General features: G+C 54.5%; 2 protein-coding genes across 2 annotated transcripts in view; both read left to right on the forward strand.

Moving 5' to 3' along the window:
- RPRD2 (regulation of nuclear pre-mRNA domain containing 2) overlaps positions 1-8,356 on the forward strand; it is a 20,990-nt gene extending 12,634 nt beyond the window's left edge. Inside the window, 8 exon segments of the mRNA XM_063316999.1 lie at positions 816-868; positions 1,321-1,447; positions 1,652-1,827; positions 2,243-2,528; positions 3,038-3,337; positions 3,770-3,973; positions 4,348-6,954; positions 6,957-8,356. Of these exon segments, the coding sequence (XP_063173069.1) occupies positions 816-868; positions 1,321-1,447; positions 1,652-1,827; positions 2,243-2,528; positions 3,038-3,337; positions 3,770-3,973; positions 4,348-6,954; positions 6,957-7,318 (4,115 nt within the window). The 3' untranslated portion in view covers positions 7,319-8,356.
- The window catches only part of LOC134506719 (threonine--tRNA ligase 1, cytoplasmic-like), a 22,975-nt gene continuing 9,375 nt past the window's right edge, over positions 7,675-21,274 (forward strand). Inside the window, exons 1-8 of the mRNA XM_063317000.1 lie at positions 7,675-7,757; positions 14,747-14,938; positions 15,770-15,960; positions 16,797-16,920; positions 17,276-17,400; positions 18,179-18,296; positions 20,058-20,122; positions 20,724-20,802. Of these exons, the coding sequence (XP_063173070.1) occupies positions 14,873-14,938; positions 15,770-15,960; positions 16,797-16,920; positions 17,276-17,400; positions 18,179-18,296; positions 20,058-20,122; positions 20,724-20,802 (768 nt within the window). The 5' untranslated portion in view covers positions 7,675-7,757; positions 14,747-14,872. The remainder of the gene's footprint in view (positions 7,758-14,746; positions 14,939-15,769; positions 15,961-16,796; positions 16,921-17,275; positions 17,401-18,178; positions 18,297-20,057; positions 20,123-20,723; positions 20,803-21,274) is intronic.

A 21,274-nucleotide genomic window follows, 5' to 3' on the forward strand; every position in this document is an offset into this window, starting at 1 on the left:
AGAGAAGCTTCCAGGGGATGACCCGTCTTTGGCATTCTCGGGAGAACAGCTCATCTGATCAGCCTTTGCCGGCTGCGAGTCCAGCGGTGATGCTTAAAGTCCAGCCCTGACTGGCTAAGAGAAGACGATGGCAAAACGTCAGACAGGGAAGGGTTCTGTTCCTCTGCCTGAGAGGGCAGTCAGGGTGGAGTTGGGGGCTGTTGGGGAAACTGCTTAGCGCCGGTTGGAAGCTCGGATTCCTCAACAGGTGCCGCGCATCTCCTCCACCTCCCTTCTGAAGCTTACAGTGTGAGCCGAGCTGCATGGCCCTCACCTACCCTGCCTTCCCCAAAATTGCTGTGGGTGGCAAGTAATTCATGGCCCCAGCCCAGTGCTTGCAACAGCCTTCGGAAGAGATGACCCCTCACATCTCTGCATGAAGCACTGTAGCTCACACAGAGACCAAGCAGGGCTAGGAACGCCTCCCCAGACCTTGGGCGGGGGGGCAAGGTCATTTTTAAGAAGCTCATCTTTCAAGCTGTGGAGCTTTTGGTGGGGAGCAACCGGGTCCCTCCTCCATGCATGAAGTGTCCTGGTTGAAATGGAGTGGAAGAAAATGCAGCAACATCCTGGAGGATCGCAGGAGAGCCGGGCTGCCAATCTTCCTGCGCAAACCCTGCAGACAGCAACCTCGTGCCTCCCCCGAGGGAGATCAGAGTCAAGCTCCAGCATGGAGAAGAGGGGTGGGCCGAGGTGCTTTGTTTGGGAGTGGGGGGGCCAGTTTGGGCGTTCCCAGGGGATCCTTTTCTGACTGAGATGCTTCTTCCTTCCTGCAGCCTCTACCAATCCGAAAGCAGCTTTGAAGTCCAAGATCGTGGCCGAATTTCGAGTAAGTCCGACAACGGGGCGATCGGCCAGCCTCGCTTTTAGTGCCCCGCGGCAGTTGGGTTGGGAGGTCCTTGGATTGTGGAGAGATAAGCAAAGCTCTAGCCAAGTCCCGGGACGGGGAAGGCTCTCCCAAGGCAGAATGGCCACGTCCTCCGGCTTTTTGTTTGGGGCCCCAGAAGCGAGTCCTGAATGTCTGCCGTCTGAGCAGACCCTTGAAGTAAAAAAAGCCATTTTGTCAATCTTCTGGATTTTTCCCTGGCTTCCTGAAAATTCTGGAGAAAACTCCCTGTGGCTCACAATCGAGGCAGGCTGTTAGTTATGCCTTAGGGGAGGTGCTGACCCTGCTCAGAACGTGAGAAGCACGCCTTGGTGCTTTTCTCCCCAGCGCTGAGTTTTAAGTGAGTTGGCTGGGCCGGGCTGGCTGCTCACCGGGTCTCGTTTCCCCTCGTGCAGCCGCAGTCCCTGGTGGATGAACTGCTCTCCCACAAGCGTTCGGAAGACCAGATCGAGCTGAAGGAGAAGCAGCTTTCCACCATGAGGGTGGACGTTTGCAGCACCGAGACCCTGAAATGCTTAAAAGGTGAGGGTGAGATGGGCTTCAACTCCCAGAATTCCCCAGGCAGCATTAGGTCCAGCGTCATCCGGCATCTCCGTGTTGGGGAGGAGCTCTTCCGGCGGCTCAGTCGTTATTTTCTTTCCCGTGGCTTAATCAGGCGGTTAAAGTGTGGGCGCTGCCCTATTCTCTGCGTTTCATTGTCCTGAAAACGCTCTCCTGGCCTTCCAGACAAAACAGGAGGGAAGAAATTCTCCAAGGAGTTTGAGGAAGCGAGCGCCAAGCTGGAAGAGTTCGTCAACAGCCTGGACAAGCAGGTGAAGAACGGCCCTTCCCTGACAGAAGCGCTGGAGAACGCGGGCATCTTCTATGAAGCTCAGTACAAGGAGGTCAAGGTGGTGGCCAACGTGAGTCTACGGAAGGGCCCCTCCCGCCGCGTCTCAGTGTGGCTGGCTCTCTGCGGTAGGGCCTTGTGGGGAGATGCACATCGGGGCTCCTCCTCCTCTGCTGGACGAGGAGCAAAAGCCTTCGGCTCCCGAGCGGCCACCTGGCGCCCAGTCCTCCCCTGCAGCTGAGCGGGCATTGCGTGCCTGCGTTGGGCAGCTGGAGGGGGACATTTTAGGGGCACCAGATATCTGGCCTCCCTCCCTCCCCTCCTGTTTACAGGCAGGTCTTGGGCCCTGCTGGTTCAGAGTGGGTTTTTCCCCACTTAGTGCTGAATTTGCTTCAACCGAAATGCCTGTTCCTTTGTCCGCCCGTTGCATGAAGGTGGCGACTTCTCGCCTGGTGTGCCGCTCACTCTCTTCTGCTTTCTTCTCTCAGGCTTACAAAACCTTTGCCAACAGAGTGAACAACCTCAAGAAGAAACTGGATCAGTTAAAGGCGACCCTTCCTGACCCGGAGGAGTCGCCCGTCCCCTCGCCCAGCATGGATGCGCCGTCCCCAACGGGCTCCGAGTCCCCTTTCCCAGGAATGGGGGAGGAAGATACCTCCCCTTTGCCGGGGGTGGCGAGGGAAAAGTCTCCGTCCCCAGAGCTTGCCACAGACAATCGGGATGTGGAGGACATGGAACTCTCCGATGTGGACGACGACGCCCCAAAAATTATTGGTATGGCTCCTGGGGGCAGGGAGGGAGGGAGTCAGGTGGGAAAGGGTGGTGCCCCTCCTGGGCTACCTGACAGCCAGCTGAGCGGGGAGTGCACGACAAGGGGCCCCCTGCTGAATGCACGATACAAAGGGTTGCTGGACTGCTCCAGACGGAGAGGGACTGGCGTGCTCCCAGGTTTGGCCTTTCCGGCTGCAAAACGCGCCTCTGCGTGCAGCTCCTGCTTCGCAGAGCCACAAGGGCGTTTCCGCAGCACGAGCGCTGATCTCCCCGATCTGCCCTGCCCCCCAGGAAGGGGGGGCCGCTTTGTCTCTGGAGAGAAAATGCTTTATAGGTCTGTGGCAGCTTTCCCCAGCCCTGGACCCCTGAGACACCCCGTCCTTTTAGGCCCGCCGTCCAAACTGACCCACGAGCCCCACGGCCACAGCCCCTGGGGCTGGTTTTGCGGGCTGCCCAGCGAGACTCTCAAGTCCCCAGTGTCTAACAGCCGCCTCACTTGTCTTCTGAATTAGTGGAAGAGCGAAAGGAGAAACCGGCTGCTTTGACCCCGGCTCCTGCCAAGATGACTGACAGCACCCCCAAAGCTCCCCCGTTGACGGTGGCTGCAACAGCCGCAGCCACGGCCTCTGCACCCGCCCCGGCAGCTGCCCCCGTGCTGGCGCCAACCCCCATCACTCCCCCGGCCTCCAAGCCGACGAGCCAGGCCCCGCTTCCCCCGTCACCTGCTCTCGCCTTGCCGAACCTGGCCAACGTGGACCTGGCCAAGATCAGCTCCATCCTCAGCAGTCTGACTTCCGTCATGAAGAACACGGGTGAGCGCTCGCAGCGGGGCGGCAGTTGGGGGCCCCCGGATGCTCGGCCAGAGGGAGAAGGGCTCCTCTAGACAGAAGGGGCCTGCCCACCCGGGCGGCCTTCTTCCCACAAGGCGAAACTGGCCCAGTGAATTTGTACGTGGTTTGTTTTCCCAGGAAAGAACGATCGCGTGTGAACAGTTAGTAGTTCGGAGGACAGCCCAGTCGGGGAGGGGAGGGGAGGGGAGGGGAGGGGAGGAGCCATGAAAACACACTTGGCCTGGGGTCAGATTTGCTGCCCCCCTCCCCCGGCAGCTTCCTGCCAACTCTGCACCCTCGATCTTTCCTGTGTTTGCGTGTTGCTCGATGCTCAGTAGAAAGCCTTCGGCTGCATGTCAGAGTCTGGCTTTTGGCTTAAAAATGGCTCATCTTCGCACCGGTCTCTCGCTCCAGGGGTCAGTCCTGCTTCAAGACCTTCCCCCGGCACCCCGACGAGCCCCACAACTCTCATGGGTGGCCTGAAGACTCCGGTTACGGGACCTCTGGTAGCTCCGCCCAACCCCTTGGCAAACATCCTCTCCAAAGTGGAGATCACCCCGGAGAGCATCCTGTCCGTGCTCTCCAAGACGCAGGCTCAGGCTGCCCCGGGCTTGCAAGGTAAAGAGTGGGGTCGCCCCATGAGAACTGACCTGCCGAGCCGTTCCGAGTTCCTGGCTAGAAGTTCTAACTCCAGGGTGGGCTGAGGGCCCTGCCATGACAGCGAATCAGGTTGAAACCCCACTTTTGTTCTGTGGGTCTCTTTGTGCACGATAAAAGAGCCACACTGGGCAGATTCGCAAAGCGGCTTCTGGGCCCTGAAAGGCCCGGGTGGCGTTCCGAGGGTCGGGAGACCCGTTGCTCAGGTGGGCTCGTGTCACCAAAGGAGAGAAGCAATGCCTCTCTGCCACTTTAATAGCTGAAGGGTGAATGGGTTTTGGAAATACTGCTTTGCCCTCTGGATACCTGATTAACGTGCTGCTCTTCTGCCTCAGGTTTGTCCTCGTTTCTTCAGAGCGTTGCTGGAAATTCAGGCCAGCCCAACGAGACGACACCCCAGAGCACATCTCCAGCACCCGCAAACACAACCGCTCTTTCCGGGAAAGGAAGGAATGTTTTGTCCAACACGCAGTCCTTTGTGCCCCAGAGTCTCGGTTATTCTCCGAATTCCTCCTCTTCGGCCGAGGTTTCTTCCACCTCAGTCAACAAGATGCCCTCTGGACACATCCCCGGGCTCTCGGGGGCTGGTTTCAAGCCTCCAGCCAATTCCCTGGGGTTCGCCAGCTCACAGGCCACCAGCCCTTCCCTTCAGCCCGTTGAGAATCCGACCCCTCAGTCTTCGGAGATCTCCGAAACGAAGATGGAGTCGGAGCCCACCTCGCCCAGCCTGGAGATGAAGATACACAACTTCCTGAAGGGGAATCCGGGGTTCAGCGGCTTAAATCTGAACATCCCCATTTTGAGTAGCTTGGGCTCTTCCAGCCTGCCCCCCGAAGGCCATTCTTCATCCCCAGATTTCAACCGTGGGCCCACCAGCACTTCGATGGACAGCATAGACGGGACTCCAGTCCGTGACGAGCGGAGCGGGACGCCTACCCAGGACGAGATGATGGACAAGCCGTCCTCCAGCAACGTGGACACCGTGTCTCTGCTGTCGAAGATCATCAGCCCTGGCTCTTCGACTCCAAGCAGCACGAGGTCGCCTCTTCAGAGCCGGGACGACAGCTACCCCCAGGAGTACAGGTCTTTCGGCCTAAACCGGGATTCTCCCGCCGGGATGTATAAGCAGCCCTCAGATGGCGTCGAGCTGCCTTCCTCACTGATGGACTCCCCGCAGGAGAAGTTCTACCCTGACACCTCCTTCCAGGAGGATGAGGATTACCGCGACTTTGATTACCCGGGTCCTCCGCCGTCGGCCTTGGTGAACCTGGAGAAGCAGCCGGCTAAGTCCATCCTTAAATCGGGTAAGCTTTCCGACCCCTCAGAGTACCCGGCGGTCATGTCGAGCTACCGCCAGAGGCCCTCGGGATTTGGCCCGAAAGCGCCTTTTCCCCAGTCCGTAAGATCTCTCCACGACCAGAGCGAAAACTGCGACCCTCTGCCCTCTCCGGGAATGTACGGGAGCTACGGTTTGCGGGGAAACGACGCCGGCTCGGACGCCTCCCCGACGCCGAGCAAGAATGACATCTTCTTCCCGCCGGATTCCAATCACAGCGGCTTGCCCAAATCCGTGCAGCACTCCGGCCTGCTGCAGAAGCAGTATCCCGACTCCCCCCACCTGGTTTCCCAGAGGTCCCTTTTCTCCTCTCAAAACGCACTCGGGAGCCCCGCCAGCCGACTCCCGGCATCCAATACTGACAAATCTGTCCTGTCGTCCATCTCGGCCACGTCGACCATCGAGTTCAAGAACATGCTTAAGAATGCCTCCCGGAAGCCCTCCGAGGAGGGCAAGCTCTTCGGCCAGGTCCCCAAAGGGAGTGCCAGCGACGGCCCCAGGCTCTCCCCAGGGGGGGAGCAGCAGAAGCAGCAGGAGGAGCATTACCGGATCGAGACCAGGGTGTCCTCCTCGTGCTTGGACCTGCCTGACAGCACGGAGGAGAAGGGGGCGCCCATCGAGACGCTGGGCTACCACAGCGCCTCCAGCAGGGGGATGTCCGGGGAGCCCATCCAAACGGTGGAGTCCATCCGAGTCCTCGGGAAGGGGAGCAGGGGACACGGGCGAGAGGCCTCCAGAACAGGCTGGTTTGAGATGGGCAGCGCGGGGAGTACTTTCGATCATGGTCCTTCAGGCGCAGCAGAGGTGGCCGCCCTGGGGACCGGCGGCGGCACCGGCGGCGTGTCAAGCTTCCAGAGCCAGTACAAGGACCGCCTGGCGTCGTTCCAGGAGAGCGTCAGCAACTTCCGGGCCGGTGGCTTCGGTGCCCCCTTTGACCGCCATGTGCCGCCGCCTCCCCTTGAGCACGGGGCTTCCTTCCCGAGGGACCAGATTGGGCCACCCCCCTCAGGCCCTCAGCCTCTTCCACCCAAGGATCTCAGCACCCTTTTCTCTAGGGATCACTCGGTCCCCCCGCCACGGATGCCGGCGGTGGATCACGCCAGCCCCTTCTCAAAGGAGGTGTCCTCACCGCTGACGATGCCTCATGGGGTGCCTCCTCCCCCGCCCCCATCCCTCGAACGCAGCGGGGTGCCGTTCCCCCCCCAGCCGCCCCCTCCTCTCCCAGTGGAACACGGCGGCGTCCCCCCATTCTCCAGCCCTCCGCCCCCTCCCGGAGATCTCGGCCTTCCATTTCCAGCTCCTCCCCTCGCTTCTGAGCACGGGGCCGTCCACCAAGGAACGATGAAAGAGCATTTTGGTCTGCCGCCGGGCACCCCCCGGGAACCAGGAGCCCAACCTCCGTGCGACCACAGCGGTCAGCCCCTCGGCCGGGCTCGAGAAGGCTTGGGCCTAGCGGGCCTTTCCCGAGATCCGCTGGGCGCGGCCCTCTCCATGGGGTCCTCGGTCCCTGCTCAGCGAAATGGCACAAACCGAGGCGGGCTGGGGGTCAGGAACCAGCGGCCGGATTTTAGACCCCGGGAGTTCTTCCTAAACCGAGATCCCTTTAACAGCCTGAAAAGGCCTCGGCCCCCCTTTGCCCGGGGCCCCCCCTTCTTCGTACCAAAACGCCCCTTCTTCCCTCCCAGGTACTGAGTGAAGGTGTGTCCGAACTTTCTAGATCAGCGCAAGTGGCACTTTCGCTCCCCTTTCGTTTCGATTCCCTCCCCCCACCCCCGAAAGGGCCCTGCAGCTTTTTTGGGTTGTCACCGAAGGGAGGTTCCCTGCAGCAGTCTACTTTTTTTCCCCCTTCCATTCGTTCCTTGGCTTTCTTTTCCTCAGTGATGGGTCTCAGTAGAGGGGAGGGGAAGTGTGTGTTTCTGTTTTTCTTCCTGCAGAGTCATTTTAAAGTTAATCTTAAAAGTGGTTGTTGAAATAAAAGCTTTCCAAAGTGACTAAATTAAACTAAAATGGGATTTCTTTTTAAAATTGGAGCTCCCGCAGAAGGAGAGTGGGATTACAGCAAGGGTCCTGCCCTATGAGCGTTCAGGAAGGGAGACGGACCCCCCGCCCTGCACCCGCCCTCCTGGTTCCGGCCTCAGTTTTCCTTGCCTCGCCTCGCCTCGCTGGTTCCGCTGTGCCGCCGCCGCCTCTGTTTCCCTCTTTTGCCCCCCCGCCATCTTGGGCCGGGCCCATCGCAGGAGGCTCTGCCCGTCTCTGCCTCAGCAGCTAATCTTGTTTGTTTTTTGCAGTCTTTTAGGCTTTTAGCAGTTCTCGTGCACGTCTCAGATCGCTGAGGACGAGAAATCTGTGACGGACTCGCTTGGTTTGGCTGGGGTCCGGAGGCAGGAGATCAGTGCGGAAGACGGGCAGGTAGCGAGACCCTCCTTGGCCTTTTTGGGGGGGGGCTTGTTGCTTCTGGGAGCTGAAGGCTTGCCCGAGGGAGGGGGCCGGGCCAGGCCTGTGGGGCGCAGCCACCTCGCCCTCCTCCCGAAAGCAGACTTTTCTTGCTTGGAGGCAACAGGCTCCGTTCCTCCTCCCCCTCCAGAAACATTTGGGGGGGATGCTTTCGGTGGGCTGGCTTCAGTCTTGAGGTTTGAAGTTGCTGACGGGATGAAACTGGCTCCCCGTAATCTCTCTCTCTCTCTCTCTGCACCCCGGTGGGACCAAGAGGCCGACTTCTCTGAAACTGCTGTGTGCAGACAGCAGGTCTTGTCATCTCCAAAGGAAGGGGGTGTGCGCGTGTGTTTGTGTGGAAGGAATGAACATCCACCACCCATTCCCCTCAGAGGCGGGCAGATGAGTTGGCGTTGGCTTCCCACCGAAGCACCTGCTGCTTTGTTTTTTTATAAAAGCTTCTCTCCCCACCCTTTTTGATTTTCTTCCATAAGTCTTTTTCTGAAAAACAAACCTGGAATTCTCTTAATAGCTTTTTTCCCCTCCTTTTAATCAACAGGAACCTGGCGTGTTTTGTTTTGTTTTTAATAGTTCAGTTCTGCCACAGCAGGGTGTGTGTTCCATCGCTTGTGTGCACAATAATATGTACAGTTTTGATACACTGAGTGGATTTCAGAATTCCTGGATATATGAAGACCACCCTCCCACTCCCTTTTTTTTTTTTTTTTTTTTTTAAAGCTGGGCAATTCTTACACTGCTGACTTTAAAAAAAAAAAAGGCTATTTTCTCTCTGTTCCTCCTTATGCAAAGTCAGCTTCCCCTAGCCAACATTTTGGGTTTGGTTTTGCTGAGTCAAGCATCTGAAGAGTTGAGCCCATGAACAGACTGGTTTTCCACAGCAGTAGGGGACCTGTTGTTTGTATGTAAGCGTTTTGGGGTTCGTAATATGAAGCAGCTGGGATTGTTAGTTCTGCCCCAAGCTAATTTTACCTGTGTCATTCATTAATGTCAACCCCCCCCCGCCCCTAGATCCATCAGTCTGGAGGTCCTGGGCGGAGGCTCTGGTAACTGGCTTTAGTTGATGTCTGCCCCCCTTAGTTTTGCCTCGTCTTCAGACACCAAGGATACCTGTCCCAGAAAAACACCTGTTTTCTCGTGCGGCGCAAGAAAACCAGCAGCGTGGCTTGTCTGTACAGCTCTCCTTTACTGCATGACTTCTACACTCCTGATATAAGCTTTGTCTCTGGCTCGGGGGGGGGCTCTTGGGGGGGTGGGAAGGGGGAGAGAAACTCACTTCTGCTGTATATAACTCATCGAGGCTACCTTAAGAGAACTCTTGTGTGCGTCCCTTCGGGAGAACCTCCTTTCGTGGTTCTGCAGCTCAGCTTCGGGACGCCAGCGGCTTGATGCCAGATGAGCAAAAGTGCCCTCTTGGGGTGTCCCTTATTTCTGCTGCTCGTGCCCGCTTTCCTTTCTCACGGCAGTTTTGTGGATCTTTTAAGAAAAGGTCTGGAGGGAAGAGAAAGATCCAAAGAGCTACCACTTCTCAAAATTGCCACCTAAAGTAGAGGACCCTTCGGGCGACTGGTGGGAACAGAATGGAAAAAGATGATAACTGATAAAAAGGCAAAATACTTTTAACGGTAAAGCTGTGTGTCTTTTTTCTTCTTCCCTTTGTCCCTTTTGTTTGGCCCCTGATTTTGTGCTTTCACTTTAAAACGTTCGCAGTTAACGAATGGCAGCAAATGTATATATGCGTGTAGAGTAGCAAAACAAGGAAAAACTGCTGCTTTGGGGGAAGGCACTTCCTGGTCTGGTTTGATTTCCCTTTGCTGTTCCTTTGTATTTCACTTGATTGTGGGGGATGACAACAAAATGAAAGAAATAGTCCCTTATTTTTGCAGAGGAGCACCAGTGTCTCTGGGAAGGATGGGTTTCCCACTTCCTGGGAAGCCGAGAGGCAGGGGATTGGGCCTGGCAGCCACTTTTGGGCCCATCAGAGACAAAGGGGCTTTGGGGGGACATTACGACAGTGGGGGAAGCCTCCCTCTGCCAAAGCAGTTCCCCTTGGAGATCACATGGGGTGGGGGGGGTGGACATCAGTGTAGCAGGGAGACATCCCTCGTCTGGGGCAGCAGACCTGCCTGCAGAGTAGACGCTTTGCCCAGAGACGAGTGTTGTGGGGGGCAGAGTTTAGAGAGAGTAAGCAAACCCAGACTTTGCTGCCCTTTGGAAAACACTGTAAATACCATTGCTGTGCTTTTTTATTTTTGTGCCTGTTTAAAGAGCTGGGTATTGTGTTGGCTTGACTTATTTTCAAGTGTTTTCTTGTGCGGGGGAGAGCAGGGCGGGAGACTCAAGAAGCTTTGTGGAAAACAGCAGTCTCTGAATTGTACATGAAAACATTTAATAAAATAACTAGTTTGAATGTTTTGATATTCTTATTGTAAATAAGCCCTCCCACAGGTGTCCGGTGGGTGTGCAAAGTCAAGCACACGGCCGAAGCGCAGACGCTTCCCTCCCTCGTGTTGCAGTCCAGAATTCCAGCCGGAGCTTCCCTCGCCTTCGCCCGACCGAGCAGACACGGAGGCGCAGAGCTGCTGTGGTGCAGTTGAGGGGGGAGGGGGGAGAGCCGCCTCAGAAGGAAGACGCGTGGTCAGGTCCACCACCAAAAGACCCACAGACACGTTTCCCTGGAAGTTTAGACTGTTGATCTGAATTACGCATATTGTCTATATTTTGGAAGGAGACTTAGAAATGGTGCCATTCTTCAAGTGAAGTGACGCATCTTTGAGGTGTTGTCCTGGCTCGGTCTCCTTCCTGCCCTTATTTTTGTACTGTATGCTAATAAAGTGTTCTTGACCTGGTGTGGCCTCCATTTCTAGGACGTAAGGAATGGCATCCCTTCGCCCACGATTGCCGAGGTTGATTATAAGGATGTTCAGTAATTGGTCCTATGTGTACAGGTCAATTGCAGCTGTGCTTTGTGGTTTGATGTTGCAATAACTGAATTGTTTTCCTTCCAGGCTGGGTGGCATCTGAGGATTCTGAATTTACCTTTTTATGTCCAAATGCAGGCAAGCTCATTTGCCTCTTGGTCTCACCTACCCCAGCCTTTTCTGTTTCAACTATGTTGCTGTTGTTTGTTTATTTTTTAAGATACAAGCTGTCACTTTATCTTTAAAAACAAAACATGATGGGGTGGAAGGGGCCCACTGCCCAGGCCTTGCTTGGAGCGAAAGGAAAGACCAACAGAGAACTTGGGTGGATATAACACACTGAGTGAAAAAAGTGTAGATTGCAAGCTGTCACTATGTCCCTCCGCTCCCAAGTACCATGAATAAGATGTGGGTGTGGGGGGTGTTCTGTATGTGGGGTTGCAGTTCTGTGTGTCATGGCGTCTGGCTTGTTCCGGTGTGTTTATTTTGGCCTTAAATGAGGGTCGGTCTGGTGCCAGCTGTGCAGTCATTTTAAGGGAACTCAAACTTCAGACAGAAACAGAGCATTTTATTTGCAATAGATGGGGCTGGAGCAAGAACTTGAATCATTATTTACCGGAATCTGGATTTACAACACAACAGCCCCATGTTTCCAGTCCAAGGCCAAAGAAATCCGGAAGATGATTGATTGTTGTGATCTTCCACTAGGCCTTTTGTGTTTTAAGAGCTGCTTCAAGAATCACATTCTGTGACTCTGCAGATTCCATCCAAACTGTTTGTTTGGACCTTTCCCCATGCAAACAAGGAGCCCTGTTCTCTTGGGTGTCATCCTTGGACAGCTTTTGGGGGGCGCAGGAATTCTCTCCCAGCTTCCCCGTGTGAGGTGTTCAAATATGGGCAGCCAGTGTACCTGTTGAGCAAGTGATGGCATCCAGAATATGAAGCCTGCCCATGCAATGCTCCTGGTCATACTTGGGGTAGTCAAAACATTGTAGGTCAAGCTAGGCCATTGCAAGAAATACTCTGATTGCAGACCATTTGAGGACAGGCAAGGAAGCAGGGCTGGGCACAATGCTTTTCTGCAGCCAAGGCTGTTCCAACTTCTCCATTTGGGTTGCAAAGGCCTGGGGCCAGACTTGCCCACGGTTGAGCTGCTGCTAATCTCATGGAAAGGGTGCAGGCCTTGGCCTGTTTTGCCGGGGGGGGGGGGCGCTGGTGACGCGCTCAAAATACCTGGTTGGTCCAGGCCATAGGACAGGATCACATTTCTAATACAGCGTTGGACGGCAGAACCAGCGGCCCACTGTGGAGAAAGGGCCGTGGAAGATCTTTTATTTGGGGTGAGGACTTGGACTCGATGACTGAGCATGGAAAATGGGTCCCAGGATTGCAGCTATGGGTAGGTCCTGTACCAGGGTACAGGATAAGCTCTTGGGGGACACAACCTGAGCATCCCTGCGTGCGCAAAGCCAGGGGATTGATAGCTGTGGAATGTTCTTTGGCCAAGCTGTCAGCTTCCTAAGGATAGGCTGCAGAAAGCTGGCCAGAGGAAGCAGGCCAGTTCTGAAGGTGCCATCTGACTTGTAAACTAGCTGAGCGCATTTAAGTTCAAAGCCCCTGTTTTCAGGCTTTGTTAATCTGTATTGCTGGGGCTGCTTCCATCTTGATTTGCCCGAGGAGATTCCCTGGGGGAGCCCAAAATAACTCCGCCGCTTCCAGAGAGTTGCTACCACGCTAGAATGCGCAGCATGCCCACTGAGCGAAGCAAATGGGTCTCCCAGCTGACCATTGGTGCCCTTTGCTGCTGCCAACTGTCTTCAATTTAACCTACAAGTGGTTTTAAAAGCCATTGCACATGAACATAATCAGGCCAGTGAAAAATCTTAATGCTAACCTGGGTTAGTTTTAAGGGGCTGGATGTTCTTCTGGCTTAACGTGTTGTGGGAACACAGCCTGTGTTCATACTAGCTTACGGTGGAACTTCTTATCTGAAGCCAGAGAATGGAATGAAGGAGGCAACTAAGGGGTGGAAAGTTGCTGAAGGCCATTAAAGCTGCAATTTTGAACCCAGTTGCTTGGGAGTATTTTCTACTAGTCTTGGAGGGATCTGCTTTAGGAATGGCAAGGGTAGTGCAAGCAGAAACCTTGGGGTTGGAGGAGAGCCAAGGAAAAAACTGGAAGATGGGAGGAATCCCAGGGCAATGTTAAATGCTTGGAGGGACCAGGTTGTGGCACACCATCCACATAGCAAGACCGACGTTAGGAGTGAGGGAGCTCTGAGTGCCCTATGCAGATTTTGGGGCTTGATGAGAAAAGGCAAATGGCTTCTATTTATAGATTTAGTTACAAACGGAATTCAATGCAAGGACTGTTACTGGGGTGTGTGGGGTGAAATCACTGCGGGATTTCCTTTTGTTTATGTTGCCAGGGAAATGGGGGGGACAGGAGTGGTGCCTTGTGGCAATGCCTTAGGATGTTCTGTTGGGATTTGTGATGGAGCTGCCATCCTTCGTGGGAATTGCTTGGCTGGGACTTGGTGTGCAGAGTTTTTGAGGTTGCTGCCACTACAGGCTATGTACATGCGACACCCGGGGCCACAATGTGATTGGTTTGATTTTGTGTAGGTAGAATGTGACTAGAACTGAGTCAGTTATGTAGCAAGCCGTTGGGATGGATGCTTTATGAAAACCTTTGGCCTGCTTGGAGAACTGGGCTCTGCTCCCCCCCCGCCCCGAGCCTGTGCGTGCGCCAGGCTCACAGAGAAGCCCATCCTTGATATGGGGGTGTGATTGCGCAGGAACACTTCACTGGTTGAGGTCAGGACTCACACCTGTTAATCCCTGGTGCATCTGAGACACAGAAAAGTGTGAGTGGGAAAATCTGAATGGGGGAATCTGCCAGCCTGCACATCTGCTTAAGTGAGCAGATTTGCCTTCGGTCGCCTTTTTCTCTCTTCTGCTATCTCCTTTGGTTGTATGAATGGATTCATGATGCCAGCAGGACCTCTGCTCCGTGTAAATGCCTGCTTAGCTCTTGGGCCTGCTTGTGCAGGTTCTCTCTGTGTTGCTCCTTTCGCTTTTTTCCCGTTTACCATCTTGTCTCCCCACCTCATACTAAGGGCATCTGATTATTGCTTTTATTGTTTTTCATATACGTTCTTCCTCTGCCACTTGTGCTTACTGGTTTGCAGTGAGTAAGGGGAAGTAGATGCGGCTTTGAGGGTTTCTAGCTGTATCTGCCCCCATGGGCCCATTAAAGGATCTGCGTGCTTTGTGATAGACCAGAAGCAAACTGGTGGCTCCATAGATGGACTGATTCACCTCACTGATTCTGTTTTCTCCCCTTGTTTATTCATTAAGAGAATTGCTTTGGCATCTAAGGCCTGGGTCCCCCTGTTCTGCAGGGATAAAGCCCTGTTGCACTCAGTAGGATCTGCTCCCAAGCAGACATGAGATCAGGTGGAGAGTGCCCTTGTCAGACATTTAGGGATCCCTAGAACAACCCTGAAAGTAGCCAACTCTTTGTGCGTTGGCTTTAACATAATATGGAAAGCAGGACAATAAGCTAGCCTCACCATTGATAGGAACTCAGGGCTGAAACCTGGTTATTGGATCAGGAGAGGGAGGTGGAGGATGGAAGGGCATTGTGACTTGCTAATCCCCCCTCCCCAGAAGGCAAACAGTCCAAGGGGCCCACAGGGTCTAATTTAGCCTTTTTCAGCCATTGGCAAGATCCCATTTCTCCCAATGGAAGACGCTTTAGCACCCCCGGTAAATAAGTCAAAGCACGTTTGAGGCTGCATCGAAGGCACCATAAATTGCCTAAAAAGTGATTTTATGCGGGGGGGGGGAGGCAGCCAGAGCGAGCTGTCGCTATCGCTCCAAATAAAGCCGGAACTGTGTTTCGTCGGGTCTTTGTTGCAGGAGGGGGGAGGAAAAGAGCGGCCCCCTCCTTCCGGGACTGTCGAGGGAGAGAGCCTATTGGCCGGCCGCGCAGCCAATCCGCGTTCTCTTCCTCTTTCCATAGGCACGGCCACGCCCACTCGCTGCCTGCCTTGCCGTCGCGTGTCTGCGTCGACCCGGGGAGGGATCCAGCCGGGACCCGAAGCCTTTGCACGTGGGAACGCGGTATTTGGAACGGGTTTCCCGAGAGATGCGGTTCCTTCGGTTCTGGAGGAAGACCTGGGCGAGGAGGAGTGGCCTCCGCAGAGAGTACACGGTCGGCTGCCTTTTGTTTTGCTTTGCTTTTGTTTTTAGCGATCGTTTTATTTGGGGTGCAGAACAGTGCTGCTTTCTGTGCCTTTTCTAGCGCAAGCGTGCCTCTCAGGTTGCGGGTCCAGTTTGGGGAGGCGCTACTGCCCCCCACCTGCTCTTTTCAGGAAGCGGCAGGCAGGCATTCAACCGGCAAGGCTTGACCTCTGCTGGCTGGATTTTCAAGCGTTGCTCTTCGCGCGTGCAGGTTCTCCAAATCGTCGGTGCCGGCTTTGGAGGCTGGCAAAAGAAGGCCCGCTCCCCCTGGTTTTGCCCACCCTTAAATTTCTCTCTGGGGTCTCTCTGGGTTCTTAAAGGAGGTCCGGGAAGAGAAAGCGAGTTACAGCACCGAGTTCAGTGGCTATTTCCAGTTGGCTTCCTTTTATTTGCCCTGCATTTAGCCAAAAAACCCTTCCCCAGTCATGCGACGAGGCGAAACGTTTCAGCAGGCAGCGCTGCAGCCCGCAAGGAAGCATATTTTGTAAAGTACCTCTCCCTCCCCTATTGGAGGTTTTCAGTGGGTATTTTGGTCTCTGTTTAAAATGTATTTGGTGATCTCAGTTTGCTGCAGCCGATCCGGGGCCCTGCAGCATCTGGGGTGGACGCGGTGCATTAAACAACCCAATCCCAGGACGTGTGTCCACCAAAGACTCTCCTGTCGGGTTTCTGGTGTTCAGCAAGGAATATTCTTGAAGCGCAGGGTTTCGCTTCTTATTTCAGTTTCTGCCAGTTCTACTTCTGTGTGTTGCCAGCCTCACCATGCACCACATTTTGTCCTCTACTCTGTTTCCCTTCACAGACGGGAGCTCTGCCCTCCCAAGTTGCCGAGCGCCTCGCATTGTATGAGAGGCTCAAAGCCACCTCAGACGAGTGCCAAGCTGAGCAAGCCCACCGGGAGAAGCGGCCAATCTTGGTTTCCTTGCCAGACGGCCAAAGCCTCGAGGGCGAATCCTGGACTAGCACCCCTTATCAGCTGGCCCTGCAGATCAGGTGACTCTTGCTAAACATCCCTTTCCTGCTTGCCTGCAGCATTTCTGGGCGACTCTTTCTACTGGAGAAGGCTGGCTCTGGGCTGCCTCGGAGACCAGATTGTGACCCCTCCACCAAGTAGTAAAGTTTTCTTGCTGGTAGGAGGTGGACAGAATCAGGTGAATTGGATGGTTTTGCTTTCTGACCACACATAGGGGACTCGCCCGCATCACACTGACTTCCCAGTGAGTGTTAGTGATACTTGGAAGTGGGGTGGTGGTGGTGGTGGTGCTAAGCCATCTCCTGGTGGTCTCTCGTGCCTCGCAGCCAAATTATAGCTGCAGTCTTCGATGCGCTGACTAGGAAACACCCCTGTATGCGCAGAGGCCTTCATTTCTTTATTAATGGAGTTGGGAAATTGCACGTATGCGTTTTGCTGTTAGTCGAATTACGAACAGCAGCATCCTCGCAACTGCAGCAGTTAACAACTGAAAAATAACCTGTATGTGTCTGTCAAAGCTGCAGAGGTTGGGAGGAGGGGGGACAAAATCATTATTTCTTTATATTACTCTTGACTATTTCCCATTACTATGAGAAATGGAAACTATTCATTTCTTTTTATTTGTTTTGAAGTTTACTTATTTTGTTTGTTTGGAAGTCGCGATCCTATTTCTAAATATCTGAGCAGCTCTCAGTAAAATGTATAATAAAGGCGGATCCACAAAATATACTTGTGTATGTGCGTATGAGATATTTTATTACTTTACGTTATGGAGTAGCGTTCGTTTATTCCAGGCAAACCTTTTCTTTAGTCAGCCAATTCCCCCACATCTTCTAAACTCTCCTTTGTCTTCCAGCCAGAGTTTGGCCAAGACTGTGGTAACGGCACGGGTGAACGGAAGCCTTTATGACCTGGACCGTCCTCTGGAGGGTGATGCCACCATGGAGTTCCTAGGTTTTGATTCGCGGGCCGGACAAGAGGTGAGGGCCGAGGAAACGGCCCGTTTACTGGGGAAAGAGAACAGGGTGGGGCGGGGGCTGCAGGCTCAGTACCAAGGCGCAGAGCTTTGGGCTGTCAAAATGTATGTTGTACCCCTAAGAAAAGTGGCATCCTTTTCTGGCTAAGCTCAGAAAGACCAGCTCCAAGAAAAGTCTTGTGTCTCCGGTGGACGGAGGCAGAGGAGTTCCAGTTTGCTCCCTACAGCCCCATTTTACTCCAGATGCCCTTCCACCCACCCATCTCTCTTGGCAAGAATAACACAGCAGGCTGACTCTGCCCAGTGCCCCCAGGAGGGTCCGGGGCCCAACCGTCCCTCTCTCCAAATTTCTCCCCCAGCTCTTCTGGCATTCCAGCGCCCATCTCCTGGGGGAGGCTGCTGAGCGCTTCTATGGCGCCCTCCTGTGCCATGGGCCCAGCACTGAACGGGGGTTCTTCTACGACATCTACTTGGATGGGGAACGGTAGGTGGGAAGTGGAAGTGGGGAGGGTTGGACGGGGCACCGGTGACCGCAAGAGGAGTTTGGTCCGCTTTGCTGGATGTGTTCGAGGAGATGCTGGGCAGTTCTCCCTCCAGGATGGTTTTGTTGGGATTGGTCTGGATGGCCTCAAGGATCCCTTCCAGCTGCAGGATTCTGTTAAAAAATGCATTAGGAGTAGAAATGGCACAATCCCTGCTCCTTTGCACCCTCTGTGTTTCACACCAGCTTTTTCTTACAACAGTCCCCTTTTTTCAGGATGAAGTTGGCCAATGTGGGGGGAAGGGGCATTTTGCCCTCTTGGTGCCACCATTGAGCCGGCTCTGGCTCTTGGGCCGCTCCTGTGCCCCTGTGCGATGGCAGGAGGGAGAGTAGCCCTTCTCATGCCACTCACAACAGCCAGCCAAATGGTCAAGGGGGCCTGTCATGCTTTTAATGCCCACTAGGTGTCCTCGCAGGCCAAACCATGAACTGGCTGTGGTCTCTCCCTCCCTCTAGATTGGCCGGTGATTCTGGGGGCTCCCAGCAGGTGGCAGCCTTGGCTGAGCATGAACCGCTGAGCAGGGGTGCGCTTGAATGGGGGACCACCTGGAGATCCCCATGTTAAAGACTAGGTCAGGAAGCCAAACTTGGCAAAGCCCTGGCAAAGATGAAGAGGCACTGCTTCCATATCAGTGCCCAGAAAACTGCCCCTCTCTTTCCTGATTCAATTTCCACCAAGGCCCCCAGTTTTATTCCCCCCTCCTGAATCTTCCCATGTCAGGAAGGTGTCCAGCAAAGACCTCCCTGCACTGGAAGAGATCTGCAAGGCCACCACTGCAGCCAAGGCCCCATTTGAGCGGCTGGAGGTCTGCCGGGAGGATCTGATGGAGCTCTTCAAGGTAGGATCCCTTCACGCCGGGGTCCCTGGTGGGAGGTGAGCCCACCCCTCTTGGAAGCACCAGGTGCGGGGGGGCAGCCTTCGGCCAGGTCAGCTCAGATTTTGCATTCGTTCTTTTTCTGAGCCGAGATCAAGGTCCTCAAGCTGGGCCTAACTGCCAGGCCAGACAGTTCTGCCGATTTCAAGGGTTCCAGAATTTTGCATCTCCGCCCCGCCATTGGAGCTGTTCTCTATTTAACGGCCTCAGTGTTGCCGACAGAGCCCAGCTTGGCGGACCCTCCGAAGGTGCCATCTCAAAGGGTTGCTGCTTCTGTGCTGGAACTTCCCAGCCCAAATTTTAATCTCCTGAACATCTGGGGAGAGGAACAGGTTGCTCAAGGTTTTGTTTCTGGCAGCTGACACAGTTTTTAAAACGAGAACAACGGTCCTCGGCTGCTACAGGATGTGCGGAGGCCCTGAGGTCTGGAAGAGCAGCTTCCTCAGCGGCTCTTAGTCACTGCGGCCAGATAGATCCTCTGTGGTCAGGAGCAGTATACCTCAAGTGCCGGTTGCTGCAGAGCCGGTCGGCTGTTTGAGGAAACAGGAAGTTGAGCTGAACAGGCCGATGATCTGAGTGAGCAGGATTGTTTGTGGTAACAACAGCTTTGCTGCCAAGGGTTACAGATGGTCTGCAGATGAGCAGATGTGTTTCACGAGTTGATTGAGAGAACTGCATCGCAGTTTTACCTACTTGTGTTTGCAAACCATCCCGGCTCTTCCATCCAAAACGCTGCTTATGACAACCGGCAGTAATAAAAATAGGAACTGAATTATCGTTAAGTGAAGCTAAACCTGTAATTAAGGTGCAACTAAAAATAACACAGCAACCAATTAAAACCCGCTCTGGCAGCCGAAGTGGCCTGATTTCAAAAGTTGGCTCAGGTGGGAATGTTTTTAGCCGCAAAAGAGCAATGGGGAGGGATCGAGCCTAACCTCCAGTGGCGGGGAGTTCCAAAGCCTGGGGAGCAGCCACTGCCAACTTTATGAAGTTTCTCGCGGGCGTTGGAAGTGGGGCCTCCGTGTCTAAGAGCAGCGTACTGCCTTGTAGCTTCCTTGGGAGTTTCCAGAGGAGTTTAGAGGCAGGGGTCTTGCCCCAGAGCCCAGTCCAGCAGGGCTGGTCTCAGGTAACGCGCCCCAGAGCTCTGCTTTGCGACAACCCCAGCCCAGCCGAGGTCACCAGCTGCGATTCGTTTCAAGGTCCGTGTTTTCCTAAAACGCAGCAGGGCCCAGGCCGTCTTCAGGCTTTCCCCTCCAGCAGTGTAGGCAATTTAGAAGAGATGCCTCGGAGGGAGTAATCCCTCTTTAGATAAATAAGTATTTAAAATTGCAGAGGGTTTGGTATTTACCTCAGCCTCATTTTCTCTGGACTTTTGCCTAAAGCAATGGCAGGTATGGGTGGGGAGTGGTACGCGCTGCTTTGTTTTCAGCCCCAAAGAGATAGGACATGCAAGGAAAAAGGCGCTGTTGCGGAGGAGGAACACACTGGCGGCTCTCCTGAAAAGCACAGCTCTGGGCGTGGGATGGAAAGGGGGGAACATGGAACTGGTGCAAACAAACAGCCTCCATCTGGCCCTCTTGCCTTAGAGGGGGTGGAAAGGATTTTTCTGAATTTTCTTTTCAACTTGTTATGGAATAAATTAATGGGGGGTGTGAATGTTCTCCCCAAGTGTCTGGGCCCTTCGGCAGCCCAAATGACCACAGATTTCTCTTGGTGCCTCTCCAGCATAACCGATTCAAGCTGGAGATCATCAAGCAGCGGGTGAAGTCCCGGACGGCCACGGTGTACAGGTGAGCTCAGCCCTGCTTTAACCCATGGCCCGCAGGGCGGGGTGGGCACAGTTGCCCAATGGCCTGTGCCCAGATCAGCCGCAGAGGATCTCCCCAAGGCGCTTCGGTCCGCATTTGGCTTCCTCTCTGGACTGGCTCGCTTGTTGGAGTTACCTCCAGGCCTGTTGCTTTTGCCCAAGGATGGGCCTGGCTCAGCTCCCGCTGTAAAAGAGTGGGGCTTTTGTTCAGCCCAGAGATGACCCCCAACCACTTTCGCGCCCTTCTGCGGACATCGCCAGAAAATTGTGGACGGGCTTTGGAGAAGAAGCCGCCATCTCCCCTTTTCAACCTAGCCTTGGGGGTCTGGAAACATTCTGGCCTACATTTTAGCAAATTCTGCCAGGGCATCAGTGGGTTTCTGCATGAGCTCATGAGGACTAGAAGCTTGAGCAGGGTTCAGATGGCTTCTTTTTCGACGATGGCTGTAATTCTCGTGAGTTTTGCAGTGGCTGTGGGGGAACTACAGCATGAGTCTTCTCGTGTTTATCGCGGTAAACCATTGAGGAACTCTGCCCACCTGGCTTCTGCGTGGCCTGATCTGCTTCCTCTTTCCTGTGTGTAGGTGTGGAACGTTAGTCGACCTCTGCCAGGGGCCCCACCTCCGGCACAGCGGGGAGATCCGAGCCCTGAAACTCACAAAGGTTTGTCTGCCCCCCCGCCCCCCGCCCCCCGCCCAGAGGAACATACCCGAGTGGTTTTCCAGCACATGCCAGGCAGGGCGTTAAAATGCTCTGGGCCCTTCTGAATGGCAAAGGAGATGTCGTTTAAAGGCGGCGTAGAAAAAAAGGCACCCGGTGGCAAATATTTTACTGTGAACTGCACAGAGAGCTGCAGCTGCTGGCAGTTTAAAATGTGTAATCAGTAAGTAAAGTACACAAAAATGCCCCTAATTGCACCGTGCCTTCGGGGGCCCCTTCCCTCACCTGAGTCAGGTTTGCTCAACAGCAAGCTGCCAGGGGTTTCGCAAGGCAGCATTTCCCTTGTCCTGGTAGCCTCTAGTCTAGAGTGGCTTCCCCGTGCTGATGCAGGACGATGGGGAGTGTAGTCTCTCCGTTTGAGGCTGGGTCTTTCCCCGCCCTCTCTGGAGAATGGAGTCGGGCACATGCTGTGGTT

This window comes from Candoia aspera, chromosome 17 (assembly GCF_035149785.1).
Source record: "Candoia aspera isolate rCanAsp1 chromosome 17, rCanAsp1.hap2, whole genome shotgun sequence".
In the NCBI taxonomy this organism is placed as follows: Eukaryota; Metazoa; Chordata; class Lepidosauria; order Squamata; family Boidae; genus Candoia; species Candoia aspera.